Raw genomic sequence first — 20,638 nt, 5'->3', positions numbered from 1 at the left:
ACCATTCCTCTAACTTTCTACCAAGATCTGGCTAACAACTAAATTAAATTTTTATAAAAAATAATAATAATATAATAAAATATGGTACTTACCTCAGACCAATGGGTTTTATTATTAGGTTGGAGGAGGAGGGCGGGTGGGAGACCTCTCCACCAGAATTTATTGGTGAGGGTCTTCCCAGACGTCCGCGGGTCAACTTCCTGTTCCCGCCTAAAAAACTAATTTTAAAAAAAAGAAAAATTCTCAGCTCCTGCTGAAATTGACTAACCAGCCAGCTCCACTCCCGCCGAAATCGACTGGCCTGCCCCTGCAAAGACAAGTGCTTTTAAAGGACAGACTTACCTCCCAGCAACCACTTCCGCAATGCTCCCGCTGAAACTGACTCACCAGCTGTTCTCACGCCGAAATCGACTGGCCTGCCCCTGCAAAGACAAGTGCACTCAGTGGGTGAACCCTCGGATATATCCCCTCTAAGTACTGCCGTGATGTTCTCCCTAATCAAAAACGCCACTCCCCCTCCTCTCTTACCTCCTGTTCTATCCTTTCTATAGCATCTGTACCCCGGAACATTGAGCTGCCAGTCCTGCCCCTCCCTTAGCCATGTTTCAGTCATAGCTATAATATCCCAGTCCCATGTGCCCGTCCATGCCCTGAGTTCATCCGCTTTGCCCGTCAGGCCCCTTGCATTGAAATAAATGCAGTTTAATGTAGACCTTCCTTGCTCTCTGCCCTGCTTTCTCAGGTCATGCTTTACACACTCTCCCTTCCTGCCTTTTGTTTCTGTCCCCACTGACTTCCTACATCGGTTCCCATCCCCCTGCCACATTAGTTTAAACCCTCCCCAACTGCACTAGCAAACACACCCCCGAGAACATTGGTTCCGGTCCCACCCAGATGCAGACCGTCCGATTTGTACAGGTCCCACCTCCCCCAGAACCGGTCCCAATGTCCCAGGAATTTGAAACCCTCCCTCTTGCACCATCTCTCAAGCCACGTATTCATCCTAGCTATCCTGTCATTCCTACTCTGACTATCACGTGGCACTGGTAGCAATCCTGAGATGACTACCTTTGAGGTCCTACTTTTTAGTTTAACTCCTAACTCCCTAAATTCAGCTTGTAGGACCTCATCCCGTTTTCTACCTATATCGTTGGTGCCTATATGCACCACGACAGCTGGCTGTTCACCCTCCCCCTCCAGAATGCCCTGCAGCCGCTCCGATACTACTAATGAGGTAGTATGGGTTGAAGTCAGAAATAGGAAAGGAGCAGTCACCTTGTTAGGAGTTTTCTATAGGCCCCCCAATAGTAGCAGAGATGTGGAGGAACAGATTGGGACACAGACTTTGGAAAGGTGCAGAAGTCACAGGGTAGTAGTCATGAGTGACTTTAACTTCCCAAATATTGAGTGGAAACGCTTTAGATCAAATAGTTTGGATGGGGTGGTGTTTGTGCAGTGTGTCCAGGAAGCTTTTCTAACACAGTATGTAGATTGTCCGACCAGAGGAGGGGCAATATTGGATTTAGTACTTGGTAATGAACCAGGGCAAGTGATAGATTTGTTAGTGGGGGAGCATTTTGGAGATAGTGACCACAATTCTGTGACTTTCACTTTAGTAATGGAGAGGGATAGGTGCGTGCAACAGGGCAAGGTTTACAATTGGGGGAAGGGTAAATACGATGTTGTCAGACAAGAATTGAAGTGCATAAGTTCGGAACATAGGCTGTCAGGGAAGGACACAAGTGAAATGTGGAACTTGTTCAAGGAACAGGTGCTACGTGTCCTTGATATGTATGTCCCTGTCAGGCAGGGAAGAGATGGTCGAGTGAGGGAACCATGGTTGACAAGAGAGGTTGAATGTCTTGTTAAGAGGAAAAAGGAGACTTATGTAAGGCTGAGGAAACAAGGTTCAGACAGGGCATCGGAGGGATACAAGATAGCCAGGAGGGAACTGAAGAAAGGGATTAGGAGAGCTAAGAGAGGGCATGAACAATCTTTGGCGGGTAGGATCAAGGAAAACCCCAAGGCCTTTTACACATATGTGAGAAATATGAGAATGACTAGAGCGAGGGTAGGTCCGATCAAGGACAGTAGCGGGAGATTGTGTATTGAGTCTGAAGAGATAGGAGAGGTCTTGAACGAGTACTTTTCTTCTGTATTTACAAATGAGAGGGGCGATATTGTTGGAGAGGACAGTGTGAAACAGACTGGTAAGCTCGAGGAAATACTTGTTAGGAAGGAAGATGTGTTGGGCATTTTGAAAAACTTGAGAATAGACAAGTCCCCCGGGCCTGACGGGATATATCCAAGGATTCTATGGGAAGCAAGAGATGAAATTGCAGAGCCGTTGGCAATGATCTTTTCGTCCTCACTGTCAACAGGGGTGGTACCAGGGGATTGGAGAGTGGCGAATGTCGTGCCCCTGTTCAAAAAAGGGAATAGGGATAACCCTGGCAATTACAGGCCAGTTAGTCTTACTTCGGTGGTAGGCAATGTCATGGAAAGGGTACTGAAGGATAGGATTTCTGAGCATCTGGAAAGACACTGCTTGATTAGGGATAGTCAGCACGGATTTGTGAGGGGTAGGTCTTGCCTTACAAGTCTTATTGAATTCTTTGAGGAGGTGACCAAGCATGTGGATGAAGGTAAAGCAGTGGATGTAGTGTACATGGATTTTAGTAAGGTATTTGATAAGGTTCCCCATGGTAGGCTTATGCAGAAAGTAAGGAGGCAAGGGATAGTGGGATATTTGGCCAGTTGGATAACGAACTGGCTAACCGATAGAAGTCAGAGAGTGGTGGTGGATGGCAAATATTCAGCCTGGATCCCAGTTACCAGTGGCGTACCACAGGGATCAGTTCTGGGTCCTCTGCTGTTTGTGATTTTCATTAATGACTTGGATGAGGGAGTTGAAGGGTGGGTCAGTAAATTTGCAGACGATACGAAGATTGGTGGAGTTGTGGATAGTAAGGAGGGCTGTTGTCGGCTGCAAAGAGACATAGATAGGATGCAGAGCTGGGCTGAGAAGTGGCAGATGGAGTTTAACCCTGAAAAGTGTGAGGTTGTCCATTTTGGAAGGACAAATATGAATGCGGAATACAGAGTTAACGGTAGAGTTCTTGGCAATGTGGAGGAGCAGAGAGATCTTGGGGTCTATGTTCATACATCTTTGAAAGTTGCCACTCAAGTGGATAGAGCTGTGAAGAAGGCCTATGGTGTGCTCGCGTTCATTAACAGAGGGATTGAATTTAAGAGCCGTGAGGTGATGATGCAGCTGTACAAAACTTTGGTAAGGCCACATTTGGAGTACTGTGTACAGTTCTGGTCACCTCATTTTAGGAAGGATGTGGAAGCTTTGGAAAAGGTGAAAAGAAGATTTACCAGGATGTTACCTGGAATGGAGAGTAGGTCTTACGAGGAAAGGTTGAGGGTGCTAGGCCTTTTCTCATTAGTACGAAGTCTTACAACACCAGGTTAAAGTCCAACAGGTTTGTTTCGATGTCACTAGCTTTCGGAGCGCTGCTCCTTCCTCAGGTGAATGAAGAGGTCTGTTCCAGAAACACATATATAGACAAATTCAAAGATGCCAAACAATGCTTGGAATGCGAGCATCAGCAGGTGATTAAATCTTTGCAGATCCAGAGATGGGGTAACCCCAGGTTAAAGACCCCAGGCCGAAGGGCCTGTACTGCGCTGTAATGTTCTATGTTCTAACATTGCATTTGCCTTCCTAACTGCCGACTGAACCTGCATGTTAACCTTAAGAGAATCGTGAACAAGGACTCCCAAGTCCCTTTGTGCTTCTGATTTCCTAAGCATCTCCCCATTTAGAAAATAGTCTATGCCTCCATTTCTCCTTCCAAAGTGCATAATCTCACACTTTCCATATTGTATTCCAGCTGCCACTTCTTTGCCCGCTCTTCTAGCCTGTCCTAGCCTGTCCTTCTGCAGCTCGCCTGCTTCCTCAATGCTACCTGTCCAGGCCGTCACCACTCTCTGGGTTAAAAGGTTTTTTCTCAAATCCCCTCCAAATCTCCTGCCCCTCGCCTTGTGACTGACCCTTCAACTAAGGGGAATAGCTGCTCTCTATCTACCCAGCCCATGCACCTCATAATCCTGTACACCTCGATTAGGTCACCCCTCAGTCTTCTCTGCTTCAGCGAAAACAACGAAAGCCTATCCAACCTCTCTTCATAACTTAACTGTTCCATCCCAGGCAACAAGGGGTCAGTGCTGGTATCACAACTTTTCATAATATACATTAATGATCTGGAAGAAGGAACTGAAGACACTGTTGCTAAGTTTGCAGATGATACAAAGATCTGTAGAGGGACAGGTAGCATTGTGGAAAGCACAATTGCTTCACAGCTCCAGGGTCCTAGGTTCGATTCCGGCTTGGATCACTGTCTGTGTGGAGTCTGCACATCCTCCCTGTGTGTGCGTGGGTTTCCTCCGGGTGCTCTGGTTTCCTCCCACAGTCCAAAGATGTGCAGGTTAGGTGGATTGGCCTTGATAAATTGCCCTTAGTGTCCAATATTGCCCTTAGTGTTGGGTAGGGTTGCTGGGTTATGGGGATAACGTGTAGGTGTTGACCGTAGGTAGGGTGCTCTTTCCAAGAGCCGGTGCAGGCTCGATGGGCCGAATGGCCTCCTTCTGCGCTGTAAATTCTATGATAATCTATGATACTCCAAGTGTGGCCTAACTAAGGTTCTATACAGCTGCAACAGGACTTGCCAATTCTTATACTCAATGCCCCGGTCAATGAAGGCAAGCATGCCGTATGCCTTCTTGACTCCCTTCTCCACCTGTGTTGCCCCTTTCAGTGACCTGTGGACCTGTACACCTAGATCTCTCTGACTTTCAATACTCTTGATGGTTCTACCATTCACTGTATATTCCCAACCTGTATTAGACCTTCCAAAATGTATTACCTCACATTTGTCTGGATTAAACTCCATCTGCCATCTGGAGATAACTTTCAAGGTTACGGGCCATGTGCTGGCGAATGGGATTAGGTAGGCCGCTCAGGTGATCTTCATGCATCAGCGCAGACCCACTGTGCCAAAGGGCCTCTTCTGCACTGTATTCTGTGATTTTGATTCTGCCGAGGCTGGTAATTAGAAAGAGTTCTACATTTCTCTCATAGCATATTTCACTTTTTCTTATTCTAGAAATGAAGAAACCACCCTTGGCACCAAAACCAAAGCTTCAGGAGCGACCTTCCTCGCTGGCTGTTCCAAAGAGAATTCCTTCCCAGATCCCAAAGTCAGCTGCTGTTCCTACTTCGGCACCAGGATCTAAGGGCACAAAGCCACCGATTGCTCCGAAACCAAACTTAGCCAGTCAGGCAACACTGACTCAACATAACAATTTAAACAGGAGCTCAAATGGAAAATTGTTCATCGCTGACCCATTACTGGTTGTGAATGTGAACGAGCTCGATATTACTGATCCATTGGGTGAATCGGAAAGCAGTGTAAGCTGCCCAGGAGCTCAAGCTGACAGAGCAGCTGCAGATGATGGACATAATGCTCTGAGAGAAAGTCAGACTTCAAAATACCATGAAAATGGGACTCGGATGTTTTATGGTGGTGAACAAGAAGTGACTCTACAGGAGGAAAATGGGTTTGTGCAGTTAGTAACCAGCAACATGGATCCTTCTGATTTGGGCACTGAATTGGATTTGCAATGCTTTGAAAAGCAAACAGTTGTGGTGTGCATAAACGCAGATGGAGCTGACGATGGTGATCGTCTTAATGATGCTACTTGGGATGACTGCTTCTTTCAAGGAACATCTCAATCTAAGACTCACGCAGCACATCCACATCGTCAACACAGCAAAGAAGAAAACATCAGCTTTGCAGCAGGAGAGCCAGATGGCCTCGGGGAGAAGGCAGACAGTCCCAGGCAGGAGGCAGACGGCCGCGGGGATGAGGCAGACGGCCGCGGGGATGAGGCAGACGGCCCCGGGGAGGAGGCAGACGGCCCCGGGGAGGGGGCAGACGGCCCAGGGGAGGGGGCAGACGGCCCCAGGGAGGAGGCAGACGGCCCCAGGGAGGAGGCAGACGGCCCCGGGGAGGAGGCAGACGGCCCCGGGGAGGAGGCAGACGGCCCCGGGGAGGAGGCAGACGGCCCCGGGGAGGAGGCAGACGGCCCCGGGGAGGAGGCAGACGGCCCCGGGGAGAAGGCAGACAATCCCGGGGTGGAGGCAGACAGCCCCGGGGAGGAGGCAGACAATCCCGGGGAGGAGGCAGACGGCCCCGGGGAGGAGGCAGACGGCCCCGGGGAGGAGGCAGACGGCCCCGGGGAGAAGGCAGACAATCCCGGGGTGGAGGCAGACAGCCCCGGGGAGGAGGCAGACAATCCCGGGGTGGAGGCAGATGGCCCCAGGGAGGAGGTAGACGGCCCCGGGGAGGGGGCAGACGGCCCCGGGGAGAAGGCAGACAGCCCCTGGGAGGAGGCAGACAATCCCGGGGTGGAGGCAGACGGCCTCGGGGAGGAAGCAGACAACCCGGGGGAGGAGGCAGACGGCTCCGGGGAGGAGGCAGACGGCCCCGGGGAGGAGGCAGACGGCCCCGGGGAGGAAGCAGACAACCCGGGGGAGGAGGCAGACGGCCTCGGGGAGAAGGCAGACAGCCCCGGGGAGGTGGCAGACAATCCCGGGGAGGAGGCAGACGGCCCTGGGGAGGAAGCAGACAACCCGGGGGAGGAGGCAGACGGCCTCGGGGAGAAGGCAGATGGCCCCAGGGAGGAGGCAGACGGCCCAGGGGAAGGGCCAGATGGCCGCGGGGAGGAGGCAGACGGCCCCGGGGAGGAGGCAGACGGCCCCGGGGAGGAGGCAGACGGCCGCGGGGAGGAGGCAGACGGCCCCGGGGAGGAGCCAGACGGCCGCGGGGATGAGGCAGACGGCCGCGGGGATGAGGCAGACGGCCGCGGGGATGAGGCAGACGGCCGCGGGGATGAGGCAGACGGCCGCGGGGATGAGGCAGACGGCCGCGGGGATGAGGCAGACGGCCGCGGGGATGAGGCAGACGGCCGCGGGGATGAGGCAGACGGCCGCGGGGATGAGGCAGACGGCCGCGGGGATGAGGCAGACGGCCGCGGGGATGAGGCAGACGGCCGCGGGGATGAGGCAGACGGCCGCGGGGATGAGGCAGACGGCCGCGGGGATGAGGCAGACGGCCGCGGGGATGAGGCAGACGGCCCCGGGGATGAGGCAGGCGGCCCCGGGGATGAGGCAGACGGCCCCGGGGATGAGGCAGACGGCCCCGGGGTGGCGACAGACGGACCCGGGGTGGCGGCAGACGGTCCCGGGGAGGAGGCAGACGGTCCCGAGGAGGAAGCAGACAGCCGCGGGGATGAGGCAGACGGCCCCGGGGTTGGGGCAGAGGGCCCAGGGGTGGAGGCAGACGGACCCCGGGTGGAGGCAGACGGACCCCGGGTGGAGGCAGAAGGACCCCGGGTGGAGGCAGACGGACCCCGGGTGGAGGCAGACGGACCCCGGGTGGAGGCAGACGGACCCGGGGTGGAGGAAGACGGTCCCTGGGAGGAGGCAGACGGCCCCGGGGAGGAGGTAGACGTCCCCGGGGTGGAGGCAGGCGGTCCCGGGGAGGAGGCAGATGGCCCCGGGGAGAAGGCAGATGGCCCCGGGGAGGGGGCAGACGGCCCCGGGGAGGAGGCAGACAATCCCGGGGTGGAGGCAGACGACCTTGGGGAGAAGGCAGATGGCCCCGGGGAGGAGGCAGACGGCCCCGGGGAGGGGGCAGACGGCCCAGGGGTGGAGGCAGACGGACCCCGGGTGGAGGCAGACGGACCCCGGGTGGAGGCAGAAGGACCCCGGGTGGAGGCAGAAGGACCCCGGGTGGAGGCAGACGGACCCCGGGTGGAGGCAGACGGACCCCGGGTGGAGGCAGACGGACCCGGGGTGGAGGAAGACGGTCCCTGGGAGGAGGCAGACGGCCCCGGGGAGGAGGTAGACGTCCCCGGGGTGGAGGCAGGCGGTCCTGGGGAGGAGGCAGATGGCCCCGGGGAGAAGGCAGATGGCCCCGGGGAGGGGGCAGACGGCCCCGGGGAGGAGGCAGACAATCCCGGGGTGGAGGCAGACGACCTTGGGGAGAAGGCAGATGGCCCCGGGGAGGAGGCAGACGGCCCCGGGGAGGGGGCAGACGGCCCCGGGGAGGAGGCAGACGGCCCCGGGGAGGAAGCAGACAACCCGGGGGAGGAGGCAGACAACCCGGGGGAGGAGGCAGACGGCCCCGGGGAGGAGGCAGATGGCCCCAGGGAGAAGGCAGGCGGTCCCGGGGGGGAGGCAGACGGCCCAGGGGAGAAGGCAGATGGCCCCGGGGAGGAGGCAGACGGCCCCGGGGAGGGGGCAGACGGCCCCGGGGAGGGGGCAGACGGCCCCGGGGAGGAGGCAGATGGCCCCGGGGAGGAAGCAGACAACCCGGGGGAGGAGGCAGACGGCCCAGGGGAGAAGGCAGATGGCCCCATGGAGGAATCAGACGGTCCCGGGCAGGAGGTAGACAGCTTCAGGGAGGACGCAGATAGCCCCAGGGAGGAGCCGGGTAGACTTGTAGAAGAGCCAGATGGCCCTGAGGTGAAGGCACACAGACTTGCAGAGGATGGTTCCGGGGAGGCAGCAGATTATCCCGGGGAAGTGGTAGATAGCCCCATGCAGGACACAGACGGTCCTATGGAGGAGGCAGACGGTCCAGGGCAGGCGGCAGACGGTCCTGGGCAGGCGGCAGACGGTCCCGGGCAGGAGGAAGATGGTCCCCAGCAGGAGGCAGACGGTCCCGGGGAGGAGGCAGATGGTCCCGGGGAGGAGGCAGACGGTCCCGGGGAGGAGGCAGACGGTCCCGGGCAGGAGGCAGGCGGTCCCGGGCAGGCGGCAGACGGCCCCGGGGAGGAGGCAGACGGTCCCGTGCAGGAGGCAGACGGTCCCGGGCAGGAGGCAGACAGTCCCGGGCAGGCGGCAGACGGTCCCGGGGAGGAGGCAGACGGTCCCGGGCAGGAGGCAGACGGTCCCGGGCAGGCAGCAGACGGTCCCATGGAGGAGGGAGACGGTCCCGTGCAGGAGGCAGACGGTCCCGGGCAGGCGGCAGACGGTCCTGGGGAGGAGGCAGACGGTCCCGTGCAGGAGGCAGACGGTCCCGGGCAGGAGGCAGACGGTCCCGGGCAGGCGGCAGACGGTCCCGGGGAGGAGGCAGACGGTCCCGGGCAGGAGGCAGACGGTCCCGGGCAGGAGGCAGACGGTCCCGGGCAGGAGGCAGACGGTCCCGGGCAGGCAGCAGACGGTCCCATGGAGGAGGGAGACGGTCCCGTGCAGGAGGCAGACGGTCCGGGGCAGGCGGCAGACGGTCCCGGGGAGGAGGCAGACGGTCCCATGCAGGAGGCAGACGGTCCCGGGCAGGAGGCAGACGGTCCCCAGCAGGAGGCAGACGGTCCCGGGCAGGAGGCAGATGGTCCCGGGCAGGAGGCAGATGGTCCCGGGCAGGAGGCAGATGGTCCCGGGCAGGAGGCAGACGGTCCCGTGCAGGAGGCAGATGGTCCCGTGCAGGAGGCAGATGGTCCCGGGCAGGAGGCAGACGGTCCCCAGCAGGAGGCAGACGGTCCCGGGCAGGAGGCAGATGGTCCCGGGCAGGAGGCAGATGGTCCCGGGCAGGAGGCAGATGGTCCCGGGCAGGCGGCAGACGGTCCCGGGGAGGAGGCAGACGGTCCCGGGCAGGAGGCAGACGGTCCCCAGCAGGAGGCAGACGGTCCCGGGCAGGAGGCAGATGGTCCCGGGCAGGCGGCAGACGGTCCCGGGGAGGAGGCAGATGGTCCCGGGCAGGCGGCAGACGGTCCCGGGGAGGAGGCAGATGGTCCCGGGCAGGCGGCAGACGGTCCCGGGGAGGAGGCAGACGGTCCCGTGCAGGAGGCAGACAGTCCCGGGCAGGCAGCAGACGGTCCCGGGCAGGAGGCAGACGGTCCTGTGGAGGAGGCAGACGGTCCCATGGAGGAGGCAGACGGTCCCGTGGAGGAGGCAGACGGTCCCGGGCAGGAGGCAGACGGTCCCATGGAGGAGGGAGACGGTCCTGGGCAGGAGGCAGACGTTCCCCAGCAGGAGGCAGACGGTCCCGGGCAGGCGGCAGACGGTCCCGGGGAGAAAGCAGACGGTCCCGGGGAGGAGGCAGACGGTCCCGGGGAGGAGGCAGACGGTCCCATGGAGGAGGGAGACGGTCCTGGGCAGGAGGGAGACGTTCCCCAGCAGGAAGCAGACGGTCCCGGGCAGGAGGCAAACGGTCCCGGGCAGGCGGCAGACGGTCCCGGGGAGAAAGCAGACGGTCCCGGGGAGGAGGCAGACGGTCCCGGGGAGGAGGCAGACGGTCCCATGGAGGAGGGAGACGGTCCTGGGCAGGAGGGAGACGTTCCCCAGCAGGAAGCAGACGGTCCCGGGCAGGAGGCAAACGGTCCCGGGCAGGCGGCAGACGGTCCTGGGGAGAAAGCAGACGGTCCCGGGGAGGAGGCAGACGGTCCCGGGGAGGAGGCAGACGGTCCCGGGGAGGAGGCAGACGGTCCCGGGGAGGAGGCAGACGGTCCCGGGGAGGAGGCAGACGGTCCCGGGGAGGAGGCAGATGGTCCTGAGAATGAGGCAGATGGTCTTGGGGATGAGGCAGACACTCCCCGGCAGGAGGCAGACAGTCCTGGGGATGAGGCCGATGGTCCTGGGCAGGGGGTAAATGAGCCAGGGGGTGAGGGTGACGTGGACAAATCAAATGGGGCCAAGAGTGAGTCAGACATGGATGAGGCAGATGAGGCTGGAGACGGGGCAGGCAAAGCCAGAGCTGACGGGGATGAGGCAGGTGAGGATGAGGGCGAGTTGCCCGATGCTGAGGCAGACAGGGTCAGGGATGGGGCAAATGAGGTTGAAGTGGACAGGTTTGGGACGGATGGGGTCAGGGCAGATGAGATTACAGTGGGCAGGGCAAGGGTGGAAGTCTTTGGAGAGGATGGGGTCGGGGCTGACGGGGTCAAGGTGGATGAACTTGGGGCTGATGGGCTTGTTAGAAACGTGTTAACAGGATCATCCAGAACATTGATTTTGAAAGGTAATTTTCGGTGTGATGATGAAGATATATGCAGAACATCATTGAACACTGACTCCTGTGAGCAAAAGGAGGAATCTAGCCCAAATAATGAACCAATGGAGTTATCATTTGACTCTATAACTGCAGAACAAAAAGAGTTTTCTGCAAGGGAAGATCATACAGATGCCTATACTGATAATATCACAGTGGAAGCCAGACCCACCACCTGTAAGTGCATTCTACCATGCTTGATTGGAACAGAGTGCAGCCTGCTACTGGAGCAAAATACTGAACATGCAGAGAAAATAGATGTGTCCTCGGCAAGTGCTGATTTGAGACAAGTGAATGAATGGTTTGCTAAAATAGAAGGTGATAAATCTGTTATTGCAGACTGGAATGATATGAGAACGAGAACAAGATCTCTCAGTACAAAAGTGCCTGAGACTGTCCCAGAAGAGACTGTTGCCGAATCTCCACTGCAAACGCTGTGTGAAAGAGTAATAGGAGACCCCAAGCCAGTGAAAATGGATGGTGAAGTGTGTGAAAACATGAGGATGATTCCAGCAAAGCACAGGCGCCATACTTTCTATCCACGCTCTTATTCTGTTGAAAGCAGGGATATGCCCATTTTTGTTCACAGAGAAACTGAGGTCTCACATTTAGATGACAGCAGAATGAAGAGAATGGAAGATAATTTCTCCCTACCTTCTGTGTCATCAGGTAGTCAGTTAAAATGTAATCCTCTCCCGACATCTACTCCATCATCAGTGGTGGACATACCTCCTCCATTTCAACTAGCCAGTATCACCAAAAAGCCCATCACCAAGAGTTCACCATCCCTCTTGGTGGAAAGTGAATCTCCTGATAAATATTTAAAGCAAAGTGCAAAGAAAAAGTCATCCTTTAAGCGTTTTTTGCCAATTAAACTGTCACTTAAGAAGAAAATTGAAAATAAGATGGCTGTTGAGGTAAATGTGTGCAGGACTCCCTCAGATACAGGCAGGGGCCTGGATTTTGATGGCCGAAGTTTGGGTAACTCCCCACAGATCAAGGCGCGATTTGGAAAGATGTGCATCTTGGATTCTTCATCCACCTTCTTAATCAATAAGGATGGTAAGAGAAAAGGAATGCCAAAACCTTTCAGCAGGAGTGTGTCCAGGGTTGAATCCTTTGAGAACAAGTTGCGACATTCATACACATCACTTCCTTTAACCAAACCCAGATCAATTTCATTTCCCAACACTGACACGTCTGATTATGAGAACATTCCAGCTGTCAGCTCAGACTATGAAAATATCCAGATTCCACCCAGAAGGAATGGTCGCTCAGGAACTGTCACTGAATTCTTCGAAGATTCCAGCAGAGTTTTCACATCAGCCTCTGAGAATGATGGTTACGTGGACATGACCAGCTTTGCCCCATTTGAGAGCAGGCAGAACGCTGAGCAGGACCTGGAAAGGTGAGAATTAGGCCATCAAGAATACTGTTGTCCTCCTAATGCTAGGGGGGGAGGTGGGGGGTGAAGTAGAAATGTGATTGAGGTGTAGCAAAGACAAACAATCAACACAAATACCAAAAAAAAGCTTAAGTATTAAATGGCAACTTTTCTAAGTTTTGTTTGTATTAACTGACAAGATTGTGTGTGATCCCATTCTAAGCAAAGGGGTAAAATGTGCTTCTAGACAGTGAGCAGAACGAGTTGCAGCTGTCAAATCCTGACCTCAGGACCAATTTACTGCTGATTAGGGTCTGAGAGGCCTCAAATCTGCGACCTCAGGGATGGTACTCAGACTCCAGCAGCGGGATTCTCCCTTCTAAGTTCCCACGATGGCGGGAGAACCGGCACCAACCACTCCGGTGCCAACAGCCCCCGAAGGTGCGGAATTCTCCATACTTTCGGGGGCTCGGTGGACGCCGGAGGGGATGGCGCCGCTCCAACTGCTCCACCCGGCGGGGGGGTCGGAGAATCCTGCCCGTCTCCCAGTACGGATTGCATAGGAAGCTCAAATTTCCCTGATCTGGGAACCATCTGATACTCCGATTTAAATCGTTCTTCAGATGATTCTGACTGTTTTACAGGAACAGTTATCCAGAAAAACAGAGGAGATAAAAACCACTTCTAACCCCTGGACAACTATAGTGCTGACCCAGGGCAGCATGCGGCGCAGTGGTTAGCACTGCTGCCTATGGTGCTGAGGACTCGGGTTCAAATCCCGGCCCTGGGTCACTGTCCTTGTGGAGTTTACACATTTCACCCCCACAACCCAGAGATGTGCAGGTTAGGTAGATTGGCTATGCTAAATCGCCCCTTAATTGGAATAAAAATAATTGGGTACTCTAAATTTATAAAAAAAGAACTAGTGCTGACCCAACCCCAATAACCCGTGGGATCCCTGACACTCCACAGGAGCCCCCGATTACTTACCCACCCCCTCAACTTCCCTCCTGATACCCCAGACCCTCCTGACTACCCACACCAGCTCCCCCCAACCCCCATGGGGTGCCCCTGCCCCTGACTACTCCCCACTCTATTGGCGAGACCCACCCAACCACCCTCCCCAATCCCCCAACCTACTTCACTGGCCGTCCCAACATTGACCACCCAGACACCCGACTACTACCTACTGACCACCTCCCACACTAACTAGCCCCTCCCCCACTGACCAACCGACTCCTCCCCATCACTGACCAGCTAACTTCACTGCCCTGTCTCCCCACTGACCAATTACCGCAGCCCCCCCCCAACACTCCCACATAGACCCCCCCCCCCCCAGTCATACCCACTTATCTTTACGAGCTTACCCTCCCTGGCTTCTCAAAATGGCTGGACCTTTAAAACCTACCCTGCTTTATGATAGCTGTTGCTTAATGTGCGGCTGGTTCTCCAGCCCTTGATACAAGGCTTCAGGAGCCCGTTGCATTGTCTGAGTCAGAAGTTCAGACGAAAAAGGAATGTCTGGATTTCAGGCTCAGAAATGCAGAGCAGAGCAACAATCCATGACAGCTATAGCTTGATGCTTTTTCTTTGGGACCTGATTTGCAATCACCAAATAATATGGATAACAAAAGCGGTTTTGAAATGTTTGAAGAGTGAGGATGTGGTTGGAGACTTTGGGATAACAGAATGCTAGAGGAAGATGGATACAGCGAGATGAAATGGCAAATGTTCATGAATCATTAACACCTCCATGGGAGCTGAATCCAGTTTGATATTGACGAATGTGATATAAAATAGTTACTTTAGAGATATTAGTTACTGTAATGTAGAGATAGGCCAGTTTAATTCTGGTGAGTTCACAGACAAAGGATTTCAGACCGCATGGCAAAGCAGGAAGAGGTGTGTCCACCAAAGGAGGAGAAAAGGATGCTGGGTAATAGGGGCCAGAGGAAGGGATTGGAAATGAGCCAATCAGAATATATCAACAGGTCAGGAGGGATATAGGATGACCTATGGGCATCGTGTATGTGAAACTTGATGCCATTTGAATGTATCAGTACAGACTCCTTTGTTCCACATCCTCACTTGATTCAACCGTTACCCCCTCGTCTCCACACTCTAGCTGTAGCTGGAAGATACACAGTAAATCTCGGGCCAACAAGTTACAGTCCAATCCAGTAGTCACTACAAACTGATGATCTGCAGACTTATTCTCGTAAGTGACTGTCACAGGTTCAGAAATAGGATACTCACACACCTGTCCTTGGAACCCCAACAATTGCTGCATGTGGTCGGATAGTGGTAGTCGAAGTTCTGATTGCACAGAAGACATGGCTGCTCCAGTGTCGATTACAAATGAGTGATGTTCATCTCCTATCTGCAGAGAGATAATAGGTTCCCTGTCCGATTGGAGAGTCCTTATGACTAAATTAGCTAGTCAATCCTGTGTTGGGAAAGGGTTTGCCTGGGAGAAGTCAGTGTATCTCGTCTGTCCTCCCCTTGGTGGGTACCCCCTCCTTTGGGTCGGATAATCTCCTTCTACTGCCTGTCTTTTAAAGGGGCATTCCTGTTGCCAGTGATCTGCACGGCCGCAATTAAAACATGCATTGCTCCCTCTATATCTGCCCTGTCCTCTTCTCCCAGTAGACCAATGGCCCCTCAGAGGGGGCGGCGGTTGTAAAGCTGTTGATGCATACGGTGGGCCATAAAAAGGAGCTGAGGGTCCCTTTGGGTGGGTTTGGTATCCTCCCCCTCGCTGATCCACCCACCCAAAGTCACAATATTGGGGCTCCTGCTGGTAAACTACCATTTCTGCCGCTTGTTGGGGTCGCAGATCATCCTTTTTCATTACATACTCAGTCTTAACCTTTGTAACTGAGCCTCCTTCCTGGCCTACACCCTCCTTCCAATAAAATTTGACTGCCCTTGCCATCTGGGAAGGGTCGTTCTCTGTCCAATTCATGTTATTACATTTCACAGCAGTAGCCACAGAAGGTGGTAGGCAATGCATTAACATAGCACAATATTGAGGGGAATTCTGACCATTTTGATATAGCAAGTCGCCTGACTGCCCATGGTAGATTTCATTAAAACGCTCCAGAAATTCCTCTGGCTCTTCAATATTCTTAAGTTTTAGGTCTAAGATAACAGAAAGATTTATGGGCTTTTGAAATGTGCTATTCAACGCATTCAGGATCTGTGTCCTTCTATCATCGTCTAACTCATGGGCTTGCTGAAGTGCGGCGTGGCTAGCATAATTCAAGTGATTAAGATAATTGCGGTACTCTGCTGGGGCTAAAACCTGCTGGACTAGGGCCCAGAGGTCCCTAGAATCAGCTTGATAAATTGAGATGGTAGTTCTCAAAGAATCCACGAAAGCAGCAGGAGATTTTTTTCTCTCTGGGATTGTAGCCATAATAGCCATCATCTCACTGGGTGTCCATTGGAAGTAAACGTCTATCGTGGGTTGCGCCCCGGCAGTCACCACATCCGGGTTTGGTATCTTCCTAATCGGCAACTGTCTCCGAATCTCACCAGGGGGCACTCTAGCTATTTCCTCTGGTTCTTCCAAGACTTCGACGTCTCTCCCTGTCACTAGAGGGAGTTCTTTCTCTTCAAAATCATCTGTTGCAGCTCCCTTTGTTCTCGAACCTTGCGGTTTCTCCTTGGTTTGGAGGGATTTAGGTGGTAACCTTAATTGTTTCTGGTTAGGATCAAGCCCTTCTCTCGCTGTCCGAGATCTGGTCCTAGAGCTAACTGGGCTTGCGGAACAGAGCTCCTCTTTCTCTACTGATCGTGAAGATGGTAAATCAGGACCCACACTATCACCCAAAAGGGCTTGAGTTACTGGCATGATTGGAATCTGGGGAGCAGTGACTGGATATAAATTATTATACTCTGGTGGTTCTGGAATTAGTGCAGACAATGCTACAGGTGCAGTCGGAACTTTTAGTGACTTTTCTAAATTATTGAATTTATCATTTTCTGTCAATTCAAGGCCAGCCATTGAACTACGTAGCTCATCTTTTGTTTGACCCGCGCCTTTCCTGTCTCTACTTGCGCGTTTTTTGAATGCACATTCCTTTTTCAAGACCTGTAATGTTTTTAGGTTACCCTGTTCACTAATTGGAATTCCCATTTTAAGGGCATTGTCCTGCCAACTTGATAACATGATCTTATCTCTTTCCTCTTGACAATATTGCCTCCATAATCCAATTAATTCTTTTGCTTTCATACTTTGACTCTTTTTCCAGATGTGTCCCTGGATTTTCTTAACAATCTCTAGGTCTTTGGTGCCCCCTAGTGGCCATTCATCCCCCATTCTACTTCTTAACTGTGCTGACATTTTCCTAAAATCCTTTGCTTTATCCGGATACATATCGCATAATATTTGCAGTGGCATGCCTGGATCATTTGTGCTATCCAAGGAATTCCCCATAATCTCAACTAGTCCTCGGAACTGCGTTTTTCGCCACTACAGTCCAAGGGTACAATTTTAGCTTAATCAACTATAGATTTAAAACACTCACACATGGAATTGAATCATCTTTAGATTTAAAAACACTTATACTGGACTGAACGTTCCCTACTGAAGTCCCATCAACCCTTAAACACTTATACTGGACTGAACCTCCACTACTGAAGTCTCATCAGCCATAAAAACACTTATACTGGGCTGAACCTCCACTACTGAAGTCTCATCAGCCATAAAAACACTTATACTTGGAATTGAATCATCATTTTAGATGTCCCATCAACCCAAAACCTAACCCAAGCCGAATCAACAATATGAAATCCCATCAATTAAATTTCTAATCCCCAGACTGACCTTTGATTTCGTCGAGACGATCTTTCCGTACCAACCGTGAGTGACCAGACTAATCAGACGATAAGAAGAGGGGGAAAATCAATGCGTGGTCATTTTCCAGCTCTACATTGTGGGCCCTTTTTCCCCATCCTCCTGTTCATAATCAGTCTAATTCTGATTTCGCAGTTGGTCAGAACCGTCTTGAGAAATCCCGGGTTTTCGGCACCAATTGTCAAATCCCAAGTTTCTTTACCCGTCAGTCTGGCCTCAATAAAAGTCTAGATGGATTTGCAGGTACAGCATTAGTTATTTTATTTAGCTTGCAAGCTTTCCTCAATTCTCAGGAGCACGAAGCACATCCTGCTCCGTAGACTTCTGGAATCAAGTGAGGATGTGGAACAAAGGAGTCTGTACTGATACATTCAAATGGCATCAAGTTTCACATACACGATGCCCATAGGTCATCCTATATCCCTCCTGACCTGTTGATATATTCTGATTGGCTCACTTCCAATCCCTTCCTCTGGCCCCTATTACCCAGCATCCTTTTCTCCTCCTTTGGTGGACACACCTCTTCCTGCTTTGCCATGCGGTCTGAAATCCTTTGTCTGTGAACTCACCAGAATTAGACTGGCCTACCTCTACATTACATTAACTAATATCTCTAAAGTAACTATTTTATATCACATTTGTCAATATCTGATGTCACATTTGTTCGTGTCTGACTCACTCATTGAACATTCAGACAATTTTAGATTAGCATCTGAAAACCATTTATTTTTTGTCTGCCACCATGTTTGTTCATGAGATCACCAACTTGAGAAAAGGTAGGCAGGGTGACTATTTTGATGCCGCGTCATGCTCTCGCCCAGACCTGGAAAAATTAATCAACTTCGCTTCCAGTTTCCACCCCTCCATCACTTTCACCTGGTCCATCTCAGGCACTTCCCTTCCCTTCCTTGACCTTGCTTCTCCATTTCCGGTAATAGACTATCTACTAATATCATTACAAGCCCACTGACTCCCACAGCTTTCTGGACTACAGCTCTCCGCATCCTACACTCTGTAAGGGCTCCAGCCCTTTCTCTCAACTCCTTCACATTTGTTCCGATGATGCCACTTTCCAAAGTGGTGCTTTGAAAATGTGTTCCTTCTTCCTCAACCATGATTTCCCACCTACAGTTGTTGACAGGACCTTCAACAGTGTGCGATCCATCTCCCTCCGCGCCACTACCCTCGCCCCCGCCCCTCCATCTGATTTTAGTTTCTCTGTTGTTTGGCTTTTCACGCCTTTTGTTTTCTCTGGGGACTGCCATTAGCACTCTTTCCCCTTGGTTTCTGTGGCTATGACTCATCTTTCATTCTCTCACCCCACAGTATAAATATCTCCTATTTCTCTGTCTTTTAGCTTTGACACAGGGTCATCTGGACTCGAAACGTTAGCTCTTTTCCCTCCCTACAGATGCTGCCAGACCTAGAACATAGAGCATACAGTGCAGAAGGAGGCCATTCGGTCCATCGAGTCTGCACCGACCCACTTAAGCCCTCACTTCCCCTCTATCCCTGAAACCCAATAACCCCATCTAACCTTTTTGGTCACTAAGGGCAAGTTTTCATGGCCAATCCACCGAACCTGCTTGTCTTTGGACTGTGGGAGGAAGCCGGAGCACCCGGAGGAAACCCACGCAGACACGGGGAGAACGTGCAGAGTCCGCACAGACGGTGACCCAGCGGGGAATCGAACCTGGGACCCTGGCGCTGTGAAGCCACAGTGCTAACCACTGTGCTACCGTGCTGCCCAAGCTGAGATTTTCCAGCATTTTCTCTTTGGTTTCAGATTCCAGCATCCACAGTAATTTGCTTTTATCCAGTTTATAAAAGATAGACATTGTTCAGGAAGAAACTAAATTAAAGGTCACAGGCTCTGGATTTTTACCTGCGCCACATACAGATTAGCACAGGGAGAAGCAATTTGCGGAGTTGAACACACGGCTGAAGGAGTGATGTGATAAAAAAGGATTTATTTGACTGGACGAGCTTCCAGTGAGAAGGAAAAATAGTGACTTCAAACAAGGGATGGGGCTGATCAGGTGGAAAAGGCAGGATGGTTTCAAAACAAACTAAAGGGGAGAGTGTGGTGTAAGAATCAGAAATTGTTCACTGGATACTGAAGGTAAAGGTAAAACTAAAGATGCAAATTAATTAATACAGGAGAAAGAAAGAAAAATCTGAGTGGATTATGTGGACCATTCATTAATATCTGACAACTTGTTCAATAATATCTGACCCACTCCTTGGTACCTGTTTCATTGGCAATCAGTGTCTAACAATCTGTTAATGTCTCTAATGGCGATCATTAGTATTTCTCACAATTAGTAGTTCCTGTCATGATCTTCAAACATACATCATAACACATACATAATGATAGACAGAGCAACGGACCAATTAGCACACATAACACGACAGACAAGAGCAGACACAGTATAAAACAAGAAACACGACACTTCCTGGGCAGTCCATCTGGAGACAGCACAGGGCCAGGACCTCAAAGCAAGACACTCACACAGTCACAACGTGCTGAGTACCAAGTTTGATGTATAAATAGTTAAAACAGCGTTGTACCAATCGCAACCGTGTTGGTTCGTCTGTACCTCAGAGCACCCAACACTTCAGTTCCCACTTCGATTAGTGTTCATTGTGTTCACGACAAGTTCCTTATTATCTGTCTTCTATCTCATTGTACTTGACAATTTACTAATTCATTGCTGAGCCTTTTGTTAGTCTCTGACTCATTTATTAGTGTCGGAATTATTCCTTAGTGCCTGCCGCCTTGCTAATCAATATTTGATAATTATATATGACACGTGTATATTTGATAATTATATATGACACGTGTATATTTGATAATTATATATGACCCGTGTATATTTGATAATTATATATGACTCGTTCATTACCATTTGACCCATTGATTGCTGAAACAATTGTTCACTTGTGCCTGTCTCCCTAGAACCTGCCTTGTCACGAATTAGTACCTGAAAATGTGTTTATTCATATCAAACCCCTTCATAATTGACACATTTAATTAGTAACTGGTGACACGATCATGAGAAATTGATTCATTTATTAGTAACTCACTGATTCATTGGTGTCTAACTGGTTTATTAGTGTCTGACCCTTCCATTCATTTTGACCCATTCTGTTGGATCATTGGGCACATACATCGAATCCCAATCATAGAATTTCTACAGTGCAGAAGGAGGCCATTCGGCCCATCGTGTCCTCACCCACCTTCCAAAAGAGGCCCATTACCGAGGCCCGCTT

The 20,638-nt window shown here is 52.3% G+C and overlaps 2 protein-coding genes across 2 annotated transcripts in view; both read left to right on the top strand.

Annotated features, from left to right (window-relative positions):
• LOC140387629 (uncharacterized) overlaps positions 1–7,976 on the top strand; it is a 154,120-nt gene extending 146,144 nt beyond the window's left edge. The window contains exons 2-3 of the mRNA XM_072470823.1: positions 5,172–7,132; positions 7,956–7,976. Coding sequence (XP_072326924.1) covers positions 5,172–7,132; positions 7,956–7,976 — 1,982 coding nt within the window. The remainder of the gene's footprint in view (positions 1–5,171; positions 7,133–7,955) is intronic.
• LOC140388201 (FYVE, RhoGEF and PH domain-containing protein 5-like) overlaps positions 7,170–20,638 on the top strand; it is a 1,404,405-nt gene continuing 1,390,936 nt past the window's right edge. The window contains exon 1 of the mRNA XM_072471982.1: positions 7,170–12,528. Within this exon, the coding sequence (XP_072328083.1) occupies positions 8,489–12,528 (4,040 nt within the window). The 5' untranslated portion in view covers positions 7,170–8,488. The remainder of the gene's footprint in view (positions 12,529–20,638) is intronic.

Source organism: Scyliorhinus torazame, chromosome 13 (genome assembly GCF_047496885.1).
Source record: "Scyliorhinus torazame isolate Kashiwa2021f chromosome 13, sScyTor2.1, whole genome shotgun sequence".
Taxonomy (NCBI): Eukaryota; Metazoa; Chordata; class Chondrichthyes; order Carcharhiniformes; family Scyliorhinidae; genus Scyliorhinus; species Scyliorhinus torazame.
This window is presented reverse-complemented; position numbering and strand designations above follow the sequence as displayed.